Here is a 24,316-nt window from a genome sequence, read left to right as displayed (position 1 = left end):
ATTGATGAAGACATTTTGTTTGCTGCATTTTCATTTTATCCTGTTGCAATTTACAAATAGATATTTGTTAACTTCAACACTACAACATTTGATAGCTGTTGTAATTTACAAATAGATATTTATTAACTTCAACATATCGCTTTCATAGTACCAACTGCGTTCTCAGCCGGATGTTATGGCTCTGATGATTTATGGCTTGACAACCTTGGATGACGTCACACTTTTAGATGACGTCAAAGGTGATTTCCTCATCTCCCTAGTGGTCTTAGAAATAAGAAGGTTGTCCCAAATTTGATCCAAGTCCAGTCTAGTGCCTCTGTTCAAGTTCGGTCCTTTTATTCTGATATGAATGGCTTCTAGGGCCCTTCTGAAAAATTCTCTAGGTTCTTTTTCCAGCACCTTAACGCTTTTCCCAGTCTATTTGATGAGAGTAATCACTACTGCAGATATCCTCAAAATTGGAACCTGAACAAATTTCCAGAAGGGTCCTAGAAGCCATCCATATCAGAAAAAAGGACCGAACTTGAAAAGAGACACTAGACTGGACTTAGATCCAGTTTAGGACAACCTTCCTATTCGCAAGAGCACCAGTGGGACGAGGAATTCCCACCTTTGACGTCATCTAAAAGTGTGACATCATCCAAGGTTGTCAAGCCACTGAGGACAGGTTGTCAAGCCACTGAGGACACGCATTCCTACTCCCGATGTGAGAAAAATACAACATTTTGTCTCGCAGGATGAAATATAATCATTAAATGGAAGTAAAACATAAATATCATATTTAATATTTTTTTAGAAAAATGAACAATAATCAAACTCAAAGACATGAAAAAGACACGCGCCATGCTAATTTCAGAATTTCAGAAAGGCAATGCTCACTTCGCATCGATTTTTGTCCCATAATGCATAGATGATAAGAATTGTGTTTGTTGCCTTTTCATTATCCTGTTGCAATAATTTATTTATCTGTGTATCGCAACATTTAGTTCCCCACCTTCCACCATACCAACTAATCAAATGTTTCATTTTCCATTTTGATGTTGTCTTACCATCTGCGTTTCACAGCCGCAGAACCGACTCCGCCTGGTGAGTCTGTATAACTGTGACATATCTACTCTCGATATCAGAACACACAAGAATAATTATTTTATTTTGATGATAAAATAATAGCTCAAATCAAATGGGAGTAAAACAGAAAATATCATATTCAATAATTTAATAGAAAAATAAAAAAACCAATAAAACCTAAAGACATGGCAAAAACTTTTCGTAATGTTAATTTCAGAATTTCAAAACGCACTTACTCACTTGATGATTTTATGTGTTGCATTTTAATTTTTCTGTTGCAATTTACCTATAGCAGTGATAAGAATTAATGTTGCATTTTAATTTTTCTTGTTGCAATTTACTAATAATCTATTTATCTGTGTATCGCGACATTTTGTTATCACCTTCCACCATACCAACTAATCAAATGTTTCATTTTCCATTTTGCTGTTGTCTTACCATCTGCGTTTAACAGCCGCAGAACCGACTCCGCCTGGTGAGTCTATAAAACTGTGACATCTCTACTCTCGATATCAGAACACACAACAAAAGTTTCTGAATGAAACATTATTTCATTTTGCCAGATGAAAAAATATCTCAGATCATTAAATGGGAGTAAAACATAAAATGTTCAATAAAAAAAAATCAAATCCAAAGATATGACAAAAACTTTGCATAGGAATGTTAATTTTAGAATTTTGAAACGCACTTACCCAGCAAACACAAAACGTTTTCGTTATCATTCGCAAAAGGTTATAAAAGGTTGTCAGAAAACGTTTAAATGTCGGGTTATATAAAGGGTATAAAACGTTTTCATAACCTTAAAAAACATTTTTTGATAATCTACTGCTCAAAATGTTTTACAGAAAACGTTTAAATGTCGGGTTATATAAAGGATATAAAAACGTTTTTACATTCCAAAAACATTCTTGAAAACTTGATACAAAACATTCTAAACAAAATGTTATTTTGTGGTTCAAAAATATTTTTCGAAAAATGTTTGCCCAAAATATTTTCAATAACGTTTTAAAAACGTTTTCATGACCTTTATATAACCCGACATTTAAATGTTATTAAAAGGGTTTGAAAATAACATTTTAATAACATTTCTGTGTTTGCTGGGTTCAAATATTTTAACATAATGTTATTTAAGTATTGACACAATATTTGGCAAAAATGTTTGCAAAAATAGTTTACAATAACATTTTTTGAAAACATATAAAAATATTGCTGTAGTGTGTTTTCATACAAAACGTTTTAAAACGTTATCATGACCTTTAAATAACCCGACATTTTAATGTTATAAAAACATTTTTACCTAAACCAAAAGCCAAAATATAACTTATTTAAAACGTTTTTAAAACGTTTTTGTGTTTACTGGGTACTCACTTAAAGATATTATAATTTTGTATGTTGCATTTTACCTCCAATAATAATTTGTATGCGACATTTTGTCCTAACCCAGCACCATACCAACTAATCATGTTTCATGTTTCATTTTCCAATTTCTATTATTTTACCATCTGCCGCAGAACCGACTCAACCTGGTGAGTCTATATAACTGTGACATTTCTACTCGATATATTAGAAAACACAATGATTTAAACTTTTGAAAAATATAATTTCATTTCGATAGATGAAATATCTGTACTATTTAAACCTATTCTCCAGATTTTGAACGCCTGGACTTTTTTAATTTTCCTCAAACAATGATCAATCTTTGAACTATGACTTTGAACTTTTACATAAGCATTATAGTACTTTCCAGTGTTGTTTCATAATCTTATCTTCTTTTGCTTTTATGAATAGCGAGAAATGTTAAAATTCCTTGGCATAATTATAAATTGATTTTAAAGTCTTTTAAAACTGTTCCCATCTAACAAAAAAAGTTGCGTTGTTTCTTCGATTATGCTGTCCTCTGTCTTCTCCTTTACCATAACAACTAACCAAACACTTTGCTTTCCATTTTCTTTTGTTTTTAATTTCGCACTTAACAGTCGCTGAACCTACTCCACCCGGTGAGTCAATGATAATCTTGACTTTGTTGTTGTTGATATGTTTGTATTTCTCATAAACTGAATTTAAAATCTTAATTTTATTTTAATTAATTTCAGTAATTTCTTTCGTTTTTTGTTTTTGTTTGTTGTTCTTTTTTCCTGTTTATTATTATTATTATTATTAGTAGTAGTAGTAGTAGTAGTAGTAGTAGTAGTAGTAGTAGTAGTAGTAGTAGTAGTAGTAGTAGTAGTAGTAGTAGTAGTAGTAGTAGTATTTGTTTATTTTATTTTCGATTATTGTTTTCAAACTAACGAAATTTAAAAAGTACAACATTGTATCTTATAAAATGTTACAATCCAAATTAAAGATGTGTACTTCCTTATCAAAAGGATGGCTTTTTTTACATAATAGCTACTCATCTCAATCTCAATCTTCCCCAGGTCACATGGTTTAGGAATACATACATTCCTAAACCGTGTGACTTGGAGATGATTTGAAGTGACCACCACTTGACCTGAGATAAGCTATTATGTAAAACGAGATACTTGTAGCAGCCGACAAGTGATCATTTTGACATGGTTGTACAAAAATATTAAAAATATAAAGATTCGCTTTGTTTACCAATAACCAAATATATAAAATATAAAGATTCTATTTGTTTACCAACAACCAAATATTAAAAATATAAAGATTTTCTTTGTTTACCAACAATTCGTGTGTCACTAGTAAGCGGAATATTTATCAGCATCACAAAATGTTGTTTTTGATAACATATTACAAATTCGGAATCCCCCCAAGTATAATAATTTTGCTATTCAATTAAGGGATCTGGAATGACAGTATTTTTGTGGGACATGAGAGCACATCAGACATATCGAATTGCATTCTGAATACGAAGAATGTCTTTCTGATATCAAATAATTTTTTAATTTTTTGAAATTCACGATATAATACCAATTTTATGACAAATTATTAAAATTTGATATTTTTCACATTTTTGATATACAACAGTCCTCGAAGTAAATTTTATAAATCTAATGACATATTCTTAAAGTGTATGTAGCTGGGAGGAAAAGCCGATGATCAATTGAAAATTTTGACCTTTATATTTTTTTTTTCCCAAAAAGACCTAATTGTTTTTGGTGTTTTGGAAAAAAATCCATATCTTCAATACGAAAGGTCAAAATTTTAAATTGATCGTCGACTTTTCATCCCACCTACATACACTTTAAGTATAAATCATCAGATTTATAAAGTTAACTTCGAGTACTGTTAAATATCAAAAATATCAATTTTAATCATTTGCCATAAAATGTGTATTACATTGCTAATTTCAAAAATCAAAATTATTTGATATCAGAAGGACATTCTTCGTATTCAGAATGCAATGCGATATGTCTGATGTGCTCTAATGTCCCACAATAAATACTGTCCAAACGTTCATACCCCATCCCTTAATACTTATATTTGATGATATTTATCTAAAGAGTTCCTATCCTTTTCAATGGTATGAGGATATGGTCACGCTTGCTGGTCTTGGTATGTCGTGCTCATGTGTCACGTGCGTATTTATAAATACGTAAGGCAGCTGTGGAGCACAATCTCCCGAATTATTATGTTTGCTTTTTATTATATTATTATTTGTTAGTATTTTTGTGTGGGTTGTGGTTGGTGGGATGTGTGGAGTTGTGGGAGTGGGTGGATGGTGTTCTGTTTTTTGTATGTCTGTTTGCTTGCTTGTTTCCCATTTCTCTCACTTTTTTTCTGATTCTAATTCTTTTTATTCGCTTTTCATTTAATTTCTTTTCATTTTCTTCTTAATGGAAAAGTACCAGAAATAGGTAAGTTTACTTCTAAGTTTTATACGTTTGTTTTATTTAATTTCAGTGTTTTCTACACGAAATACACACTGTAAAATTACTATATTCTTATCATTTGTTGAAGTGTACTGGTAATGCACGCGCGTTTAACATCAACATTTAGTGCAGACACGTGGAAACTGATTTCTTTGAGGATAATCAAGAAATATATTTTAATATTATTCTTTAGTAAGAGGACCACCTCCACAGCCGGAGAATATACGCTATGAGAGTATTAACCCAACCACCCTCCGCATTACATGGTCATTACCCGACACAATGTCATCAGATGAAATAGAGAACATCAGATTTGGATTCGGTGATGTAGGAACCCGCGTAGAATACCTCTCATCCTCCAATCTTGGCAAGGATGCCACTAGCTATACAGCGGAGGGACTGCAGCCTGGGACACAATATACTGTCATGGTGATTACTGAGAACAGATATGGGCAAAGCGATCCTGTGACTTTAACTGTAGAAACGAGTGCTGCACCACCACCGCCAGGTAGGCGCATATATGACTATATATTTATACAAACGAGTATCTGTATAATGAAATTAAAATTGTTTTCCTCGAAAAACGCTCAATTATTCAGTACTTAGGCACCACATCGAATTTGGTCCTATAGAAGTATCGGTGCCCGGTTAGGCACCGATGACTCTTAACATCACTCCCTGGAGATGTAATAAAAGCATAACAATTAACAGTTGCGTGGTGTCATTGTTTTTCATATAAATAATGCACTGTACAAATGTTCAGGGTACGATAAAAAGTGCCATCGGTACCTCTTCGGGCACCGATAGCGCTATAGGACAAAGAAAGATGTTGTGCCTTACCAAGCCTTTATTAACGTTTACAACGCGGACTCTTTTGTATTCCTTGATGTTTATATTTTGTCAGGTACCACTGCATAATTGCGCCACTGACTTTTGTGGTCACATCAAAGTCAAAGCTTTTGACCGCGCCGAATTCTGTGGGTGACCGATAGAAGGTTAACACTGTCAAGTATTTGGTACAAGATAATTTGGATCCCTTTGAGTACAGCTATTACTATTTGATTATTGATTGCCGTGTTTGAAGAGAGATAGCAGTGTTGGAATATCCCAAGTGCTATCAGCGACTATAAAGGAAATTTCTTGACCAAATTAGAGCGCTTAGTGTATTTTCGTGACCCCGTTGCTATGGTGCTAGCCGTAGGCTTCAATATAGAAGTCCCAAGTTTTAAGATATGTTCTCAAAATATCAAGAGCTATCTCAAGAACCATTTACACAAATTTGACACTTGTGGTGTGCAGTCGACATTCGCGTGTAGAGTTGGAGACCACTACTGTAGTGGGCAAGCTTAGTGCCCACCACAAGAGTCAGTGGCGGAATTATGCAGGACTTACGAAATTGATCGACGCACCTTGAGCATGTTGAGGTGCATAATAAGCACTGGCTATCCACACAATTGTGAGACAATAGGCAATATAATTAAGTACTTGATGAACCACCTTTTCATGCTTATACTATACTGTGCGCAGAAAGTATCCATACACTTAAATCAAAAGCAATTTCTTAAAGACGCTAAAACTTAATTACAACAAAAAGTGAGTGATAGATGAAGAATTTTGTTCTGCGTACTTTCATTCCACTAAGCTCTGCGCATTTGAATGACAAAGGGCAAGGTTTCAAAATAGACACATTAAGGACATTTCTTCTTCTTCCAAGCGAATGAATTCCACTGCCTTTTATTTACGGGCTCAACAAAGCATGACAGATGAACGCTCACACTGCTGTATTCAATATCTGCGTGCTACAATGGGAAAACTCACTGTAATTTTCTGTCTATTTTGAAAAGCTCTCTTTTATTCAAGTTTATCCTTCTATCGGCCACTTTAGTGGCGTTAAGAAATAGCATTTATTTTAAGTGTTCGGATACTTTTTGTGTGCAGTATATGTGACGTGTCATGTCAAAAGGAGACACTTTTGGACAGGATCGTAAATGGAGAAATAGCCAAAAATCTGCCCGGGGTGATTTTTTTCACAATTTGGGTTTGTTGCGAATTTGTGATGTTATTAATGTTAAAAATATTGTCTGATAGTTTCAGACCGGAATATAACTGGCATCTTGTATTTTTTGAGACATTTTTCAAGGTAATTCCTACTCTCAACATTGTCAATAATATTTTTAAAGACAGATATCTCAATTTCCAATTTTATAATACCATAACTAACGAACTCATTATCTTCGCTTAGGAATGTCCGATTTCATTGGGGAAAATGGCGTTATGGAGCAAAATATCTCTATCTTTAAGATATGTAAAAACCTCAAAATTTATAACCTGCCCAAAAGTGTCTGATTTTGACATGACACGTCACATATTTGTTTTTCTTCTTATGCACCATCTCGCATATTCAGATATCAAAGATGGATTATTAGAAAGACTTTGGAAATTAAAGGATTATTTTGTGACTCTAGCATCCTCTCTAATTGGTATGTTTGAGCAGATATCCACGAAAAAAGTGCATTCCCAAAAATTCAGTTGCGTTTGTGAGTTAAATGCATGATTGTGTCGCTCCATATGCCACTGTGCTGTAATTTCGTTGTGTTAACAAAATATAAATACACATTTGACAATATTTTTGCAAAGCGAATGAATCTGCAGTAATTATTTTGCACACAAACATTATGTAGCCAGATGTTTCAAGTGGTATAAAAATCTCAGCAGAGGCTATAGATCACAAAATGCCCCTTTAATTAAACAATTAGATATGACGCAAAAAATAATGAATATTAGATAAAGTTCGTCTGTTTGCTTTAATTGCAAAATGTGCTTTGATTGTATTTATCAAACTATGCTTGAAACTTATTTTATCAACTGTTTGCTTTCGACACTGTTTTAGGTTCGTGTACATATTTATATAAACCCTGCCCGAAGTTTTCGGGAGAGAGATGCTGAGAATCTCACTGACGGTGAAGTGCTAGTAACCTCTCCCCTCCAGGGCTTTTTAAATCATGTAGCTTGTTTCTCTGTGCATGCTTTTACCAAATGTGACCATTCACGGCGAATGAGCCGTAAATTCCTCCCCCGGTCAATTTTGTTTTATTTCGTGTTTAGAAAATATACATCATAAGCTTTAAAATGGTATATCATTTGACTTCAAACGATATCCAGAAGCGGGGTTATGAGTTGTAAAACTTTGCTCCTTCAACAAAATTATAGCTTTTTCGTTTCTACATGTGTCACTTTTTCCACATTGCTGGCAATAAATATCAAACAGTCATAATTGGCGGTCATTTCAAATCATCCCCAAGTCAACGAGGTTTAATAAAGTTCTCTCATTGTTAATTGTTGGTTATACATACCTATATAAAATACAATGCCTGGTAACCCACCACTTGAACAGGATTTAGCCAGAGCAAACAAAGACCAGAGCTATTAAAATTTCTATAGCCATCTAAGGTAGAAGCTTATTATCCACTTCAACAATAGGATTATTGATTGGTGTTTGACTTTCAAAATGAGATAGATGTCGCACCAGCTTAGGTTACCGATGAATACGACCTTCGTACACATTTTACACTGTAACTCGGAATACAATTTAGGGAATTTACGGCTCATTCGTGCTGTACGGTCACAAATGTGGTTTTTTTACATATATATTTCACTGTATGCCTATTATAGTGTATGCTTTCAAACTACACCTGCCTTGCGTTTCGGAAGTGAGATGAAGAGTATCTCACTGAGCAGTAATGCTTCGACTTATACATGCGCACGTGACCACCTCCGCGCTGCTGTAACAGCTTGTAGACAGTAAGTCTCGAAGTGACCTTCTACATAGCGGCTGATTTTCTTGTACATTTGAATAAGAGGTAAACAACACTAGACTACTGTGCAGCAAAATTGTCTATTTTGTTCAACTTTGGGATTATATTGTAAACGTTTCCAGCGATAAATATTTTCAGTCGGCAAATACTTTCAAAATGTTGTTTTTGATAACATATTACAAATTCGGAATCCCCATATATTCAATCAATACTTAAATTTGACATTTAAATAAAGAGTTCCTATCCTTTTCAATGGCATGGGGATTTGGGCACGCTTGTTGGTCTTGGTATGTCGTGCCCATGTGTCACGTGCGTATTTATAAATACGTATTTATAAATGTAGTCGAAGGTAGCTGCTGAGGGTGACGTCCTGATAACTTCTTCGCTCCCGGAATTTAAATTTCATGAAACCGTTTGCTTATTAATTGTATTTAATTTTATTCATTGTATATATTGCGACTATTTATGGTTTTATGGTATAAAATGCATTGCAGTGTTGTGGTGAACCTTGCCTCCGCAATTTGCGTCATTAGCGGTTGTTGTCTTGCCGTTATAATGCGTCGGACGCAATTTTACTTTTACTATTCTTTTATGTTGTTTTGTTTTGTTTATTATTTGTTTTATATGCTTTGATTGCATTTTTGATGTTGCCTGCGCTTTAATATTACATTTTAATTATGTATCTTTCATATAATTTACTTGCTTCCAGTTTTGTGTACATTATCTGTTCTATGTAAAGTGCTATAAATCCCATGTATTATTATTATTATTATTATTATTATTATTATTATTATTATTATTATTATTATTATTATTATTATTATTATTATTATTATTAATATTATTATTATTGTTATCACTATTATTATGTTGGATGCCCATTTCGACTGTGTATTTGCATAACCACCTTATAATGTATATTGTGATGAAACTTTGACAATAGCACTATATTTTGCTTTTGCCTCTATTTTCAGTCACTGATCCTGATACATCACCACCGGATCAAGGTATAAAATACATTCTGGACAACATTTTAAATACATGCTGTGTAATATCTTTGCAAACGCAATCATAATATAAAATAAAACGGCGCTTTTGCTATATATACAAAATTAGAGAAGCTGGCGTGTCTTTTGGTGGTTAATCACAAACAAACAAGGTGTCACAATTCTACTAAAAAAAGCTTTAAATACCAATAGCAACAGTCAGCATAATATTATAAACAACTGCTTTTACCGCTTTATAGCTTTATATAATGTAAAAATAAGCTGCGTTTAATTGCCAATATACCTTATATACTGTACATCATATTATATTGTTGTCACATTTACACTTGAAAGCAAGAAGGTCGTTTAAGTGCAAAATTATAGAGCGGTTTCAATTTCTTACGTCTTGGTACTTAAATTCGTTTATTATGTTGGATGCTTGCGACCGGTTGACTTAATCACATACAGTAACTATCCCATCTACGAGATAATAACTAAAATCTATGCATCAAATTTTAAAACTGAAATAGTAAAAACCCAGTTTTGTTCTGCAAATTTTGATGTCTCGTTTGTCTCAATAGCCCACAATTTTTTAATGAAAACGATGCAGATTTATTAGTGCAACTTTTGAAAAATAATGCATCTGTTCTCATTCAAGATTTGCAATTTAAAGATAATTCATTGCTCATTGAAATGAAGCTAGTATATGGACATTAAAGTGTGCTCTTTCTTTTAATGACATAAAATTCAAGATTTGCAATTTAAAGATAATTCATTGCTCATTGAAATGAAGCTAGTATATGGACATTAAAGTGTGCTCTTTCTTTTAATGACATAAAATTCAAGATTTGCAATTTAAAGATAATTCATTGCTCATTGAAATGAAGCTAGTATATGGACATTAAAGTGTGCTCTTTCTTTTAATGACATAAAATCTGAAAAATATTGTAAGATCACTTGAGGTTTTACATTTTGGTCAAAAACTGTGCTAGAATAGGTCGTTCTCAACAGATTTACCACATTCGCCTTGCTATAAACATTGAATTGCGCAATCTGTTGATGTAATGAAAAAAGTGTTTTAGGGGGAAGTGTTAGCTTAGTTAAATTCTGATTGGATGAAGGGAACACTTGAGGTTTTGACAAAAACCAATCACAGATGCCTATTTCCCACTAGTAGTAGTCACCAGCTAGAAGCTCACACAGCTCTTATGATGCTATGCACTCAACCGTGTAGTGTAAACAAAGACTGTGTAGAAACAATTCACTGCTTGCTTGGAAGCTCTTGGACGAAATTGTGTGCTCAGGTGTATCGAGGTGGAAACTTTGTTTAGTGAATCGTTTTGTAGCCAAACCTTTCCGTATGGGATTTTAATTTTGATGCACAGATTTTGAGTTATTGTCTCGAAATAAAGGGTTAGGTCTTTGTGCTGTGTTTATATTTACCCAAATCACGGAGATGCATGCAATTGCTGATACATACTGTATAATAATAAACATATTGATTGACCATATTCGTATTCCTTATATGTGACCAGCTCCAACAATACCCGGAACAAGTCGCCAGGCATGTTTTTGAGGTATAGTCCTTTAAAGATGACATTCCCATAAAAAAAAATGGAATTCTTAATTTCATGGTATTTGACCTTGGGACTGAGTGGACTTTCAAATCCTTGATAGTACGTATTAAAAAGAGGTTTATTTAATCAATTATTGACAGTTGAACTGTGATAATCCCTATTCAATCCTGTGTAAAGCAGGAAACTAATTAGCCGATTACTAAGAATAGCAGTTCGGCAAAAATATCAAGGTATCATTTACAAAATTATCCATGCATATCTTGAAAAGTATTGATGTTATGTATAAAATGTTGGTATCATTTTAAAGCTTATTGTCCCGTGATTACATTTTTCAAATCATGAAATGTCAAAAATGCGACTTGTTCCTGGTTTTGTCAGAACGGGTCACATATGCGAACGAGAACAGGATACAAATATATTGACCTAATATCTAAACTTTCTACTTTGATAATAGAATGCCCCCTTCCTGTTGTCGAATGTTACCACCGATATGAAGGACGTCTTGTAAACCTAAACCGCAATGATCCCACATTCTGTGTGACCGTCATACGATACGCTACCTGTATGTTAAGTCTCCCGCAATCATACCAATTGGCACCTTGTTACGAGATGTTAGTGAAGTCACTAACTCATGGTTACAACTTCTGCTTGGTACCTGCGGAACATTCATGGTCCCCTAATCCATTATTAAGGGGTATGGTTTACATGCCTGGTGCTTGAACCTGTGCATGAATCGATAATAGTCTGACATAATTTTTATTGCACGCACAAGCATTATGCTAAGACTTTTGGGAGGTGATCGTGTTAGCTCAATACTGCACTGTATCTTCTATAGCCTATGCTCAAGAGCACTCTTTAGTGGCAGTTGAGACTGCACTGGGTACATATTTTCCTTTCTCTTGACCTATTGACTATTTTATTTGTTGGCAGTGGTCTCCATTTCCTTGACTTAATCTTCATGTTTCTCTCCTTTCTTTCCATATAGGCCAGCATGTTTTAAAAGGGCTTTTATACTGGCTTCAGCATTTTTCTGGTCCCATCAGGACCGAAGCGTATCATGGAGCGACCGGATAGACAAATAAAAACCCGTTTGCTTCGCACGAGAATGAATACGCATGACAAATACACGAAAAATAAACTAAAGAGCAATTACTGTTTACCTGCAGCTTAAGAATGCTCAGCTGAAGCCTAATCCCGAAAATGTTACATCTGAGGCTGGGACTATGGTATGACACACATCCATGTGCAACTGATGGAAGCTATTGGTTGTATGCATTGATAATTATGTTTAGGATCTCCCAACGAGGGTTCTGCAAACGCACGTGATGTTGTGTTTAGTCCTAAGCCTGTTATTTCAGGAAAACGGTGCATACATCAAAATAGAGTTGGGCCATTTTGAAGCAGATTTGAATTCGAACTGTATTTTCGGCAAACAAGAATTAGAAGTATCTCATTTTATAGAAAACTCTTGGAAATTAAATTAGACATGCTAGATGTACAACAAATATTTGTGGAATTTCAATTCGGGATTTCCAACTAAGAATTTATATTTTCCCGGGTATTTTCCCTTCAAACCCCGAATTTACCGTTTGCTTGATCCGAATATATCTGGAGTTCCTCTCTTAAAAGAATGTGTACACCTGTTTCCTGAAATGGTACAAAGTTCCACCAATGCTTGTGCTAAATTAAACAAATGATTTTCGTACAGGCTGTAACAAAAAACTTTTTACAATTTAGACAAAGTATTATTTTTTAAAACATATTTGTTGTCCCATCGTAGAGGTAACTTCTGAAGCTAATGAATAATCTTTATTTCAATGAAATTGGTGGTCTAAAAGCAAAAATATGGTTAATTTTAATCAAGAAAAAGCTTTCTTATCCTTTTGTCAGATGTGTAGTGCCCAAGATATTTTTGATTTTACGCGAACATGATATGCGTTAAAATGGTGAAAGCATCTCACCCCGTTTTCTACACGATTTAAGTTATTGCGCATAACATTTGAACCAAAGTGATAAAAGATGATTCTGGTAGCCTAAACATTACTTATTTCAATGTATGAAATAATAATGCCATTAAATTTTACTTCTTGCAAATAAAAAATCTCATTGTACAAATCGCAAGTTATTAAAGCGTAATATTGCATTGTGTTTGCATCGTGAATGAAGATCTTGATTAGCATTTCAATCCAATTATTTATTGTACCAACCTCGTTACACTTGCAGATGTTGTACCGCCACCACAGCAGCTACAAGTAGACGTCATTTCCCCAACCTCAGTGAGAATATCTTTTGTCGATCCAACTATTAGTCAAGTGCAAGAAGTTACAAATGATCGCTATTATACATTGAGATACAAGAGACAGTCAGATCCTGGGTAAGTTCCTTGGTGTTTGTTTGTTTGTTTGTTTGTTTGTTTGTTTGCATGCTTGTTTGATTGCCTCTTTGACGTATACGTCCTGTAACATTTCCCTATTTACAACAAACCATCATGAATAACAGCAAACAATAAAGGATGAAATCAAAACTCGACCGGCGGTTGACCGCCGGTTCCGTCCGGTTCCACCCGGTTGCTTTTGTTCTAAATAATGGAAACCGGACGGAACCGCCTGACGCGTTTTGATTTCATCCCTAATCAGCTTTATATCAAGGATATAAGGAATAAATTTCTTGTTCTTGAAGAAAATGTCTCATTTGCTCTTAAAAACTTATTATTTGGTTTCATTTTGCACTGCAACAATTTCAGATATGAATATGCAAATATACGTGAAAATACCTACACTTTAGAGTATCTTCAACCAGAAACCAACTATCAATTTGAGGTCATGGTCGTTCTTGGAAGAGATCTTCAGAGCGAATACACTACAGTTTACGTATTCACCAGCGATCCCAGTAAGTATATGATTGGTAGAGAACACTATGTGATCGTATAAAACGCGAGAATGTTAACGCAAGATGTGACGTGATGCCACTGTCACTATACCATTTTCACCCTGATGTGGCAGTGACGTCAACGCTTTGATGCAGCTGTTTCGTGCGCTCATATACGCGGCGTATTTAAGTGGGGGTGGGGTGGGTGTGTGGTGGGTGGGTGGGGGTGTACAGGGTGTGTGTGTACGCCAGCCCTTATGCGAACGCTAGCGATTTAAGGTGCACCCAAAGAATTGGGTGCACCATGCCATATTATGGTGGAAAATGGTATAATCAACACTCTTGAATGTAGTCTGCTTGAATGGCACAGAATTGGCATCGCACATTTGTTCGTCTAGTGCTGTCTACTTTAATATTACCCTAAACGGTCCTGATAAACTTTGGTAATGTTCAATGGTGTTTAGTCAGCTCATTAAATGACAAAGAGTTTCAATGTTTATTTCGGGTTCCACAGTAGGGCTGACAATCAAATTTGGGTTCATCAAGTCCCCTTTTCGGTACTTCCAATAATACGACGCAGAGACTAGGTCATCGTCACTGCGCACTGGTCTAGCGTTTGCAGTAACTATTTGTATATTAACGATACTTTAGTTATCATAGTCGCAAAAATAAAAGTGTTAAACTACTACAGCTGTGAAATAAAGATCCTCTATTATCTAAGTCTCTGTTAACACGACTCTGTTTAAAATGACTTGACTCTACTAGTGTTTTTAATCATTCATTGTTTTTATTTTCAATCTTCAGGTAGACAAGATATGGTGCGTGGAGTAACCGCAATCCAGGTCAAGGTCACCAGTCCTGGTGTCCTCTCCGCTGTTATTAACTGGCTCCCACCACAGAATCAACAAACTCAGATCAGAGGTAATAACGAGAAATCAAACGATCCTTCAAATGCATTGCCCTATTGTAAGAAAATCATCTGCATAATGCACATAGATCAAATGTAATAAGTAAACATCAAAATGCTCGTTCAACAGTGGCGTAGAGTAGAGTCTAGTAATCCTTGAGTGGTGGCACTATATGTAGTGTTTCCACTTGAACTGTTAAAGCACCAGCAATCTAGGAATACCTGATTCAACATTACCATTGTTATTTGTATTTGGTCTGAATATTAAAACATCAGGTTTGTGATCAGGGCTGATATACCACGACAATAGCCAGTACATGTGTACGTATGTAGGTGGGGTGATTCTTATCGGACTTTTATGATGCCACTGACTCTTCAAGAGTAAAAATAATACATTTTTTACCCGGGAGAAAACAACCTTAAAAATCGCAAAATTATATTGTTCTTGGGTTTTTATCAAATATACCGATTTAGTAAGGGCTGGGGTATGAACGTTTGGACAGTATTTATTGTGGGACATTAGAGCACATCAGACATATCGAATTACATTCTGAATACGAAGAATGTCCTTCTGATATCAAATAATTTTGATTTTTTTTAAATTCGCAATGTAATATACATTTTATGGCAAATGATTAAAATTGATATTTTTGATATTTAACAGTACTCGAAGTAAACTTTATAAATCTGATGATTTATACTTAAAGTGTATGTAGGTGGGATGAAAAGCCGACGATCAATTGAAAATTTTGAACTTTCGTATTGAAGATATGGATTTTTTCCCAAAACACAAAAAGAATTAGGTCTTTTGGGAAAAAATCCATATCTTCAATATGAAAGGTCAAAATTTTCAATTGATCGTCGGCTTTTCCTCCCAGCTACATACACTTTCAGAATATATCATTAGATTTGTAAAATTTACTTGGAGGACTGTTATATATCAAAAATGTGAAAAATATCACATTTTAATAATTTGTCATAAAATTTGTATTATATTGTGAATTTCAAAAAATAAAAATTATTTTATATCAGGAAGACATTCTTCGTATTCAGAATGCAATTCGATATGTCTGATGTGCTCTCATGTCCCACAAAAAATACTGTCGATACGCTCAAAACGCTCATTCCAGATCCCTTAAAGTAGTCACTATACATAAGCCTATTTAAGTTTCCCACAATGCAAAACAATTCCGTAATATCGAATTCTCTTGTTATGCTTTTGTAGGTTATGTTCTAGAAATCGCAGCAGGAGAGAATTTAACTCCAAGTACTACCTGGGAGAGTATGGAGACCGATGATCGTGTCCCCAGTATGGTGGTATCACCTCTGACAGCCAATACAACATATCATGTCAGAGTGGCTCCTAGAGTTGGTAATCAGATTGGAGACTTCTCAAATCCTCCTGAAGTATTCCTGACACCAACTGTTCCTCCATCAGGTAATGTATGCTTACATTAATATGGTGGTTACAAGTAGCACTATTCTTTAACCTATCTTTCATGTATATATAAGCTTACAAGAAAATATCCTGTATTAAGACTTCATTTAGGGGTTCGACGGCTTTATTCCATAATCCCTATATTAGGTTAGCTCTGTGCATGCCTACATGAAGGTTTATCGAATTATACGTTTATCGAATTCACACTTTAATGTACTAAAGTACCCGTTGCTCACAAAATTATGTATATGATATCTAACAGCTTAAAAACAATTTAATCACTATGGGGATTTTTTAAAATTATTGCACAGCCCCGAATACAATCGCATACGGCTAATTTGTGAGTTCTTCTGTTTTATAACAATACGGCTTTGGTTTTGTACAATTACAGATCTGCGAAATAGATTTTCGTCATGTTTGTGCCGTCTTCTTCATTCGCTTCATTTTAAATGCTAATGTTTTGTGATGTGTTCTTGGGTTTGCTTGACATTATATCGTAAACGTACGCCTAATGGCGCTATGGGCTCCCTTGACATACCTGGAATTTTAAATACAAACTAAACGTCCCCTCCTATAAAAAATAAAAAAACTACCAGCAAATAAGGGCACATACCCTTAAATCTTGTTGGGATTTTTAGAGGAGGGACCCAGCAAACACAAAAACGTTTTTAAACGTTTTAAATAAGTTATATTTTGGCTTTTGGTTTAGGTAAAAACGTTTTAATAACATTAAAATGTCGGGTTATATAAAGGTCATGAAATCGTTTAAAACGTTTTGTATGGAAACACACTACAACAATATTTTTAAAATGTTTTTTACAAAACGTTTTAATAACATTTAAATGTCGGGTTATATAAAGGTCGTGAAAACATTTTAACGTTATTGTAAATATTTTGGGCAAACATTTTTTGCAAAATATTTTTTCAACCCCAAAATAACATTCTGTTTAGAATGATTTGTACCAAGTTTTCAAAAATGTTTTTGGAATGTTATTAAAACGTTTTTATACCCTTTATATAACCCGACATTTAAATGTTTTCTGTAAAACATTTGTGTTGGCTGTGCAGTAAATTACCAACAAATGTTATTGAATGTTATGAAAACGTTTTATACCATTAATGTACCCTTTATATAACCCGACATTTAAACGTTTTCTGACAACCTTTTATAACCTTTTGCGAATGATGTCGAAAACGTTTTGTGTTTGCTGGGGAGCTCTCTATTTGTACATGAAATTTACTCCAAGGCAAAGGAGCCCATGGGCGAACGTTTACGGTATTTCTAGGTCACAAGGGTGCTCACTGCTCAGGGATTTGTTCAGAGAAATCGCTCAAAACACTTAACGAATTTTGTTTCTCTTCTGTCATAATGTTATTACGTATTGCCATGCTGTCCTGATACAAAAGATAAAATAAACTATAACAATAGCATGTCCATCAAACTATATTATTTAGGCCAACCGTTACACATGTGTAGCAGTTCCGAGACAACTGAGGAAGTTATTGAGCGTGTGAATTGGATGAGAGATGGTGGAGGTGATATAGCCAGACCTGCGCTTGTTGGTGTACCTTTACCGTACTGCGACGACTATTATGGAATCCATGAATGCCATGGACTCGTGTAAGTAATAATATGAAACAGAATATTATTATTAATTATCAAATCAATTATTGAATACCCCGGACGGAGTTTGCGATATACTCTCCTCTTTTAGACATAGGGATAATATAGTAATCGATCTCATCCCCATTTGAAAATTGATCAACCCTCAATGAACAATCTCGTAATTTTAGCATCCTATTTTGGGATATGTTTCAACAGATTTCCACCTGTTCACAAATAAAGCTTATTTCCAAGTTCTCAGTTCATTTGGATATTGAACTTGAAGTTACGTATGCATAATTACATATACATGTAAAGGTTCGCCTCATGAAGCATATGGGCTCCCTTTAACTGAACTGGAATCTTAGGCACAAATTAAAAGTGCCTTCCCGTAAAATTCTCACCAGCATATAAGGGCACGGACCTTAATTCTTGTTGGGATATTCAGAGGAGTGAGCTCGATCGCTCATGTACGTGAAATTTACCTCCTAAGGCAGATGAGCCCATGTGCGCCATTAGGCGAATCTTTACGGTATCACAATGTCACATTGGCTACTGTGGTGTAATTTTCAGAAAATACAAATTGGACGATGTCTTGGTACTTTGTCAAACGACTGAATCTGCAAAAAAAGCTTTGTACAAAAACATTATCATGATTATGTAGTCCTGAAGGTATAAAAACATAGGTATACAACATGTATTGATTCCGAAAGGTCTTGTTGAAAACAAAGCGTATAAATCTTATCGTAATAATAAAATTGATGGAATACTTTTTGGTTCGTTCAAAGTCGTGTTGTTTAATTGCATTTCTGATACAGGTGTTTCTGCATTCCTGGAAAAAGACCTCAATCGGATGCGGCTTGTAGAAGTGGTGGTATGTAGCACAATATTGATCGTGTTGTAGTAGTAGTCCTAGTATAAATCAATCAATCAGTACGAGAACTTAACTCCCTTTCAATGTTTTCCTTTTGGTGGTTTTACAAACGCTTTTCATTTTTTAGAAACTTATTCGAAGAAAAGTACGAGTAGGCTACTAAAAGCAGACAAATATGTCGGTATAATGTTTTCATAGACACTAGGTAACTTAGCGTGAAATCAAAACTCAACCTACAATCCGCTGCCGGTTCCGGGCGGTTCCGGCCAGTTGGGGCCTGTTTCTATTGTTCTAAACAATGGAACGTGGTTCAACCGCCGGATTCCATCCCTTACATATAGACGTATGTGGATTTCGCTAGTATGTAAACTTAAGTACGTTTTCAACATGTTAGCTCACCCAATGTTGTTTTATGTATAGCAGGCTATCAAGGTGATCAACCAATCCCCGACGGCCCTTGCCAGGCAGAATATGAAGCCGGAAGGCAAGCAATAACTGAAGCTAGAACGGCAGGAAAAACACTAACTGGAGTTCATTTACCACTTTGCAGTGACGATGGCTACTATCAACCAAAACAATGCCTTGGATCTGTGTAAGTTTTATTTATCAGCATCATCTACATGATCTAGAACATGGTTTGCTTTTAATATGAGCTAATGACATTAAGTGCAATATGACATGTCTTAAAAATTTGCCAATCGACCTAAATTATTATTGTCATAAGTAACCAAAGTTTATTCTACATTATGAGTATCTATATTAGTGAATGTTTTGTGGATCTAGTTGGCAGCAAATGTTGTTTTTGAAATGAGAGTTTGTATTTTAGATAAATAAAATCATACAGATTTACAGAGAGTCCAAAGACTCAATTTACGAGTTGACAAACTCACGCTTTTCAGCCGAAGTTATTCTAAATCGTGCCCTGTGCTTAACAAATCTTTTATGTTAAGGGATGGGTTTATATGTGTGTAAATGGAGGAGAAATGGGAGGATTCTGGCATGTTTGCTGTGATTGTTTGCCTAGCAATATTGATCACAAGTACACAATTGATGGTGCATATCAAGGACCAAACTCTATAGTTTTATATTTGAGCACGATCACTTCTGTAAGGTCATGGGAAATTATGTAAATCGGCTTTTATATTTGATGTTGCATATCGGCTCACGCACTTTATTTTTGTACCCAGTATTTCACAAAGTCCCTGTACTCTGATGACCCTATGACTTTTTGCTGGTATGTTGAGCACTTTAAACAATTAATTATAGTACTTACCTCCTACTTTAGGAACATGCGTATGTCTTAATGTATGTCGACCATGTCAACAACCCAGTGTAGTTTTACATGGTTGGAAAAGTCTATTTCCTTTCGCTATTTTGCCAATCATAATTCATAAATTGTCCAACTTTTTTGACAAAAAGAGTTTTACAACTATTCCGCCAGCAAGGAAACACAAATTTATGTGTATCCAGTGCGTCCTTTACGTTTAAATAGTTCAGTTTATTGTCAAGTTGTGCCTCTATACGCCATATTTACGGAATTGATGATACGAGCTGATACGGAATTTTTGAACCCAAATTTCTTGAAATATACATTACCTTTTTAACTTCTCGCCACGAAATTGGATTCATAAGAAGGTCAAATACAAGCCTTCCATTATGGCTGGTATCATCATCTCGATTGGTGTCTTGTGTTAGTATTATTCCATATTTTGCTGGTAGAAGTTCAATGAAACCCTCCATAATTCACGACTACTGTCACTTGTGTTATAAACTCGATGTGTTTACTATATTGTCGCTCGGGTCCGCGACTAATCGCAGGGACCAGTCTATCATTAGCTATTCTATACACTTTTCAATAGCCTTATTGTGATGTGTGGGAGTTTTAAAAGCCGAGCCATGAACAAAATATAATGCGAGCACCTGGGGGCATCAACTTTAGAGGTGACGGTATGTGCCTGTCAATATATGCCCTCTTTTGAAGCCGACTATACCCGATGACCAGGCACCTTCAGTTTTCAAAATATTATACCCAATGACCCCTTTTTCATTTTGATTGTACATAATTGACCCTTTTTTATTAAAAAAAACCCCAACGTTTTGTACTGATATGCGCCTACTTCGCGACGCTTGTACAAAATGTAGGCACATATACCCATCAATTCTAAAGTTGAGTGCCCCGGGGCGGCGCATACTGCGGGCCAATGAACAATGAGATAGTGGCTTTTCTGATATCACTTTGAGGAACTGTTGAAGTATAAATCAGCCAACGAGTAGGTGTGTGTCCAAATTGCACATCTTGAATTGAGACCAAGACATGCTGTTATTTCAATTGTTATATCGTTCCGGTTGGTTTATTACCTACCATTGCCTACGAGATGCAGTTCTAAGGTGACAGAGGGACAGGTCTGCAATTCGATTCCACAACCATTCATACCTTTCATCTGTTTTATTGTATTATCGTGCGAATTGCTCCGTGGTACCTTACGGGTACCTGAATTTTATTTGAATGAAGATGACTCTGTCATGCTCGACGTCATATTGCATAATTTCTATACAGTATATGCAATAAACCAACCAGAACAGTATAACAATTGAAATAATAGGCAGTTCTAAGATAGGTTAAGAAGAATATAACGTCATTCTGTATTATTATTCAAGGTTGTAACGTGTGTCTATGCTGTCATGTAGGCCTACCTGGCAACAGACACGCCCCCGGTACAAACAGATGAAATTTGTAGAAAAGCGTGATTATGACAAAAAAACATTAAAAATGATACTTTGAGGTATTGTTTTTTTAATTTTTGTATGGCAGATCATACATACACATGTGCTGAGGTCAAAAAGGTAAAAATTTTGTTTTTGACCCCTGACTCACCTGTCATTCCAAACAACCCCTTAACCAATTGAACTGTCAATAAAGATAAATAAATTTCGGCTTTTGTTTTACTAGCTGCTATTGTTCTACACGGCGGGGCGAGCACACAGGGAAGGAGGTACCAGTGTGGCAAGCCAACAGTCTTCAATGTTGTACGTATCATTATAACACATTCTTACAGTGGTTAGGACCCCCCCCAGTGCATTCTATTTGAATTTTGGGGTACATTTTTACGACGGGCTTTCATCCAGTTCATAACAATTAGTAAATTTTAGCGTGTTCGACGTCGGACAATTTTAGAACTGTCAAGCTTTCGTAAGGAGTAGCTCTGACTTCTTCAGGACAAAGTACTAAGAAAGAGACGTGCAGGCCGTCCCTTGCCTACTGATGGCTCTGAAAAGAGTCGTTCACCTTCGACTGCCCCTTGTCAACAGAGAACTCGCTATAAAAGGTTTGGTGGAAAAGAGCCGTTCCCTGAAGACTACTCCTTTTCAACAGAAAAAGTAGACCTCGCCTATCTGCTAATGTAATGAGCCACAGCAAGTCTGTGGAGAGTAATTTTGTTTTTGTACATTCGTAATTATTCCATATATGATTTTAATCGGCCGTTTGTTTTTTCTTACAGAAATTTTCCACAAATTGAGAAACCACACCTTCTATGTACTACATGGACAATAACTATATGCCATGGATCTGAAATATGACGAAGAAACTATGACGAGAAATTTTGACGAAACGTGGAATTTTTAAGAGATTCTCTTGGTAGAAAAATGCACATGTTTAGATAATTAATGACTATAAATTGATAGATTTTTATATTTTTAGTAATTTAGACGATGAAGATCGTTTATAAGGTGGCAAAGTGTAAATTTCCATATTGGAATACCACCGATGACATGGTTCAATAATCAAAGACAGAATTAAAAAGACTAGTTTGCGTCTGACGTCATCTGTCAATCAAATATGGGCACAGTTTGTTTACGAGTGTCGTGATGACTGAGTGTTTGAACATGGCGGTAAAACAGCGTGCCTTATGGTTAATTTTGCACCTTTAAATATACAAACCGTCTCAAAAATTAAGACTTAATAATAAGAAACCTTTTTCCTGAAGGCACCATATCAACAATGCATAGAAAAGTTGCTTCTTTGCGAGTAAAAGTACCGTATTTTTTCGCCAGTTTCTGCGATTCCTTTCCTCCGATCGGCACCAGATGAATCAACCTTCCTTTTACGCGCTACTAACCAATCATAATTATCAAGGGCCGTGGGTAGCTTGATTGACGGTGACGGCAGACGCAAACTTGTCTTTTTAATTCTGTCTTTGATTTTAAAAAGCAAAATAGATTTTATATCCTAATATTATAATAAAAGTCTTAGTTATAGACGTATTTCAAGAAAATGTCAGTAAAATTCTATATTTTTTCAATACGAATTTATTCAGCAGAAATCAAATACACTGGAAATATTGTGTCTAGTTTATGCCTTTGTAAATGTTTTTGTTTTATTAAATAGCAAACTATGCACAAAAATTGAAAAAAGCAAGAAGTACAAAACAATAAACGTGAATAAAATTAAAATTTACAACATTACTTATTTGTATTTTAGTTGATTTATAATAATTTGACTGAACAATACGAATGAGCCACAAATTGTATTCTGAGTTACAGTTTAAATTGTGCGTCGTATTCATATGTATCTCAATTCGGTGCGACAAGTATCTCATCAAACACTGTTTAAACCAATCAATAATCCTATTGCTGAAGAGGTTAATAAGCTTCTACCTATTTCTATAGAATCCTTAAATAGTTCTTGTCTTTGTTTGCTTTGGCTAAATCCTGGTCAAGTTGTGGATAACAAAGCATTGTATTTTGTCTAGGTATGTATAACCAACAATTAACAATGAGAGGACATTCCTGAACCTCGTTGACTTGGGGATGATTTGAAATGACCGCCAATTATGATTGTGAGATATTAATTACCAGAAATATGGAAAAAGAGACACATGTAGAACCGAAAAAAGGTACAATTTTGTTGAAGGGCTCAACAAACCATAAACCCGCTTCTGGATATCGTTTGAAGTCAAATGATATACCATTTTAAAGCTTATGATATATATTTTCTAAACACGAAATAAAACAAAATTGACCCAGGGCCGACTTTACGGCTGATTCGTGGTGTCCAATCACATACTAGTATACGTACATGTATACAGACTATACATTTCGTTCATGAAAGTGGAGTGCATCGGCTCTAACAATATTTTGTGGTATTCTGAAAAGTTGAAATATAATTATATACTTAATATCAAATCAAAAAACCTTAAAATGGAGTTTTTTACCCATATGGAAAGGTTTCTATAGATGTTGTGCATATGACGTATTTGACATACCGTAAATATGGCGGACTACTCAAATGCATTCAACAAAAGCATGATTGCAATCTACCGCGACAGTTCGTCTTACACATCCCAAC

The 24,316-nt window shown here is 35.0% G+C and overlaps 1 protein-coding gene across 3 annotated transcripts in view; it reads left to right on the top strand.

Moving 5' to 3' along the window:
• Positions 1–23,433, top strand: part of LOC140142540 (neogenin-like) — a 44,397-nt gene extending 20,964 nt beyond the window's left edge. The window contains exons 5-15 of one of the 3 annotated variants that reach the window (XM_072164535.1): positions 5,095–5,409; positions 9,691–9,723; positions 13,503–13,653; positions 14,023–14,168; positions 14,952–15,068; positions 16,280–16,492; positions 17,948–18,113; positions 18,914–18,969; positions 19,393–19,561; positions 21,920–21,996; positions 22,470–23,433. In XM_072164535.1, coding sequence (XP_072020636.1) covers positions 5,095–5,409; positions 9,691–9,723; positions 13,503–13,653; positions 14,023–14,168; positions 14,952–15,068; positions 16,280–16,492; positions 17,948–18,113; positions 18,914–18,969; positions 19,393–19,561; positions 21,920–21,996; positions 22,470–22,471 — 1,445 coding nt within the window. In that variant the 3' untranslated portion in view covers positions 22,472–23,433. Of the gene's footprint in view, positions 1–5,094; positions 5,410–9,690; positions 9,724–13,502; positions 13,654–14,022; positions 14,169–14,951; positions 15,069–16,279; positions 16,493–17,947; positions 18,114–18,913; positions 18,970–19,389; positions 19,562–21,919; positions 21,997–22,469 lie in introns of all 3 variants that reach the window. The other 2 variants (XM_072164534.1, XM_072164536.1) reach the window with 2 other exon arrangements.
• Positions 23,434–24,316: the final 883 nt, after the last annotated feature.

The sequence above is a fragment of the Amphiura filiformis genome, chromosome 20 (assembly GCF_039555335.1).
Source record: "Amphiura filiformis chromosome 20, Afil_fr2py, whole genome shotgun sequence".
NCBI lineage: Eukaryota > Metazoa > Echinodermata > Ophiuroidea > Amphilepidida > Amphiuridae > Amphiura > Amphiura filiformis.
Note: the sequence above shows the minus strand (reverse complement) of the source record. Positions and strands in the feature narration are given on the sequence as shown.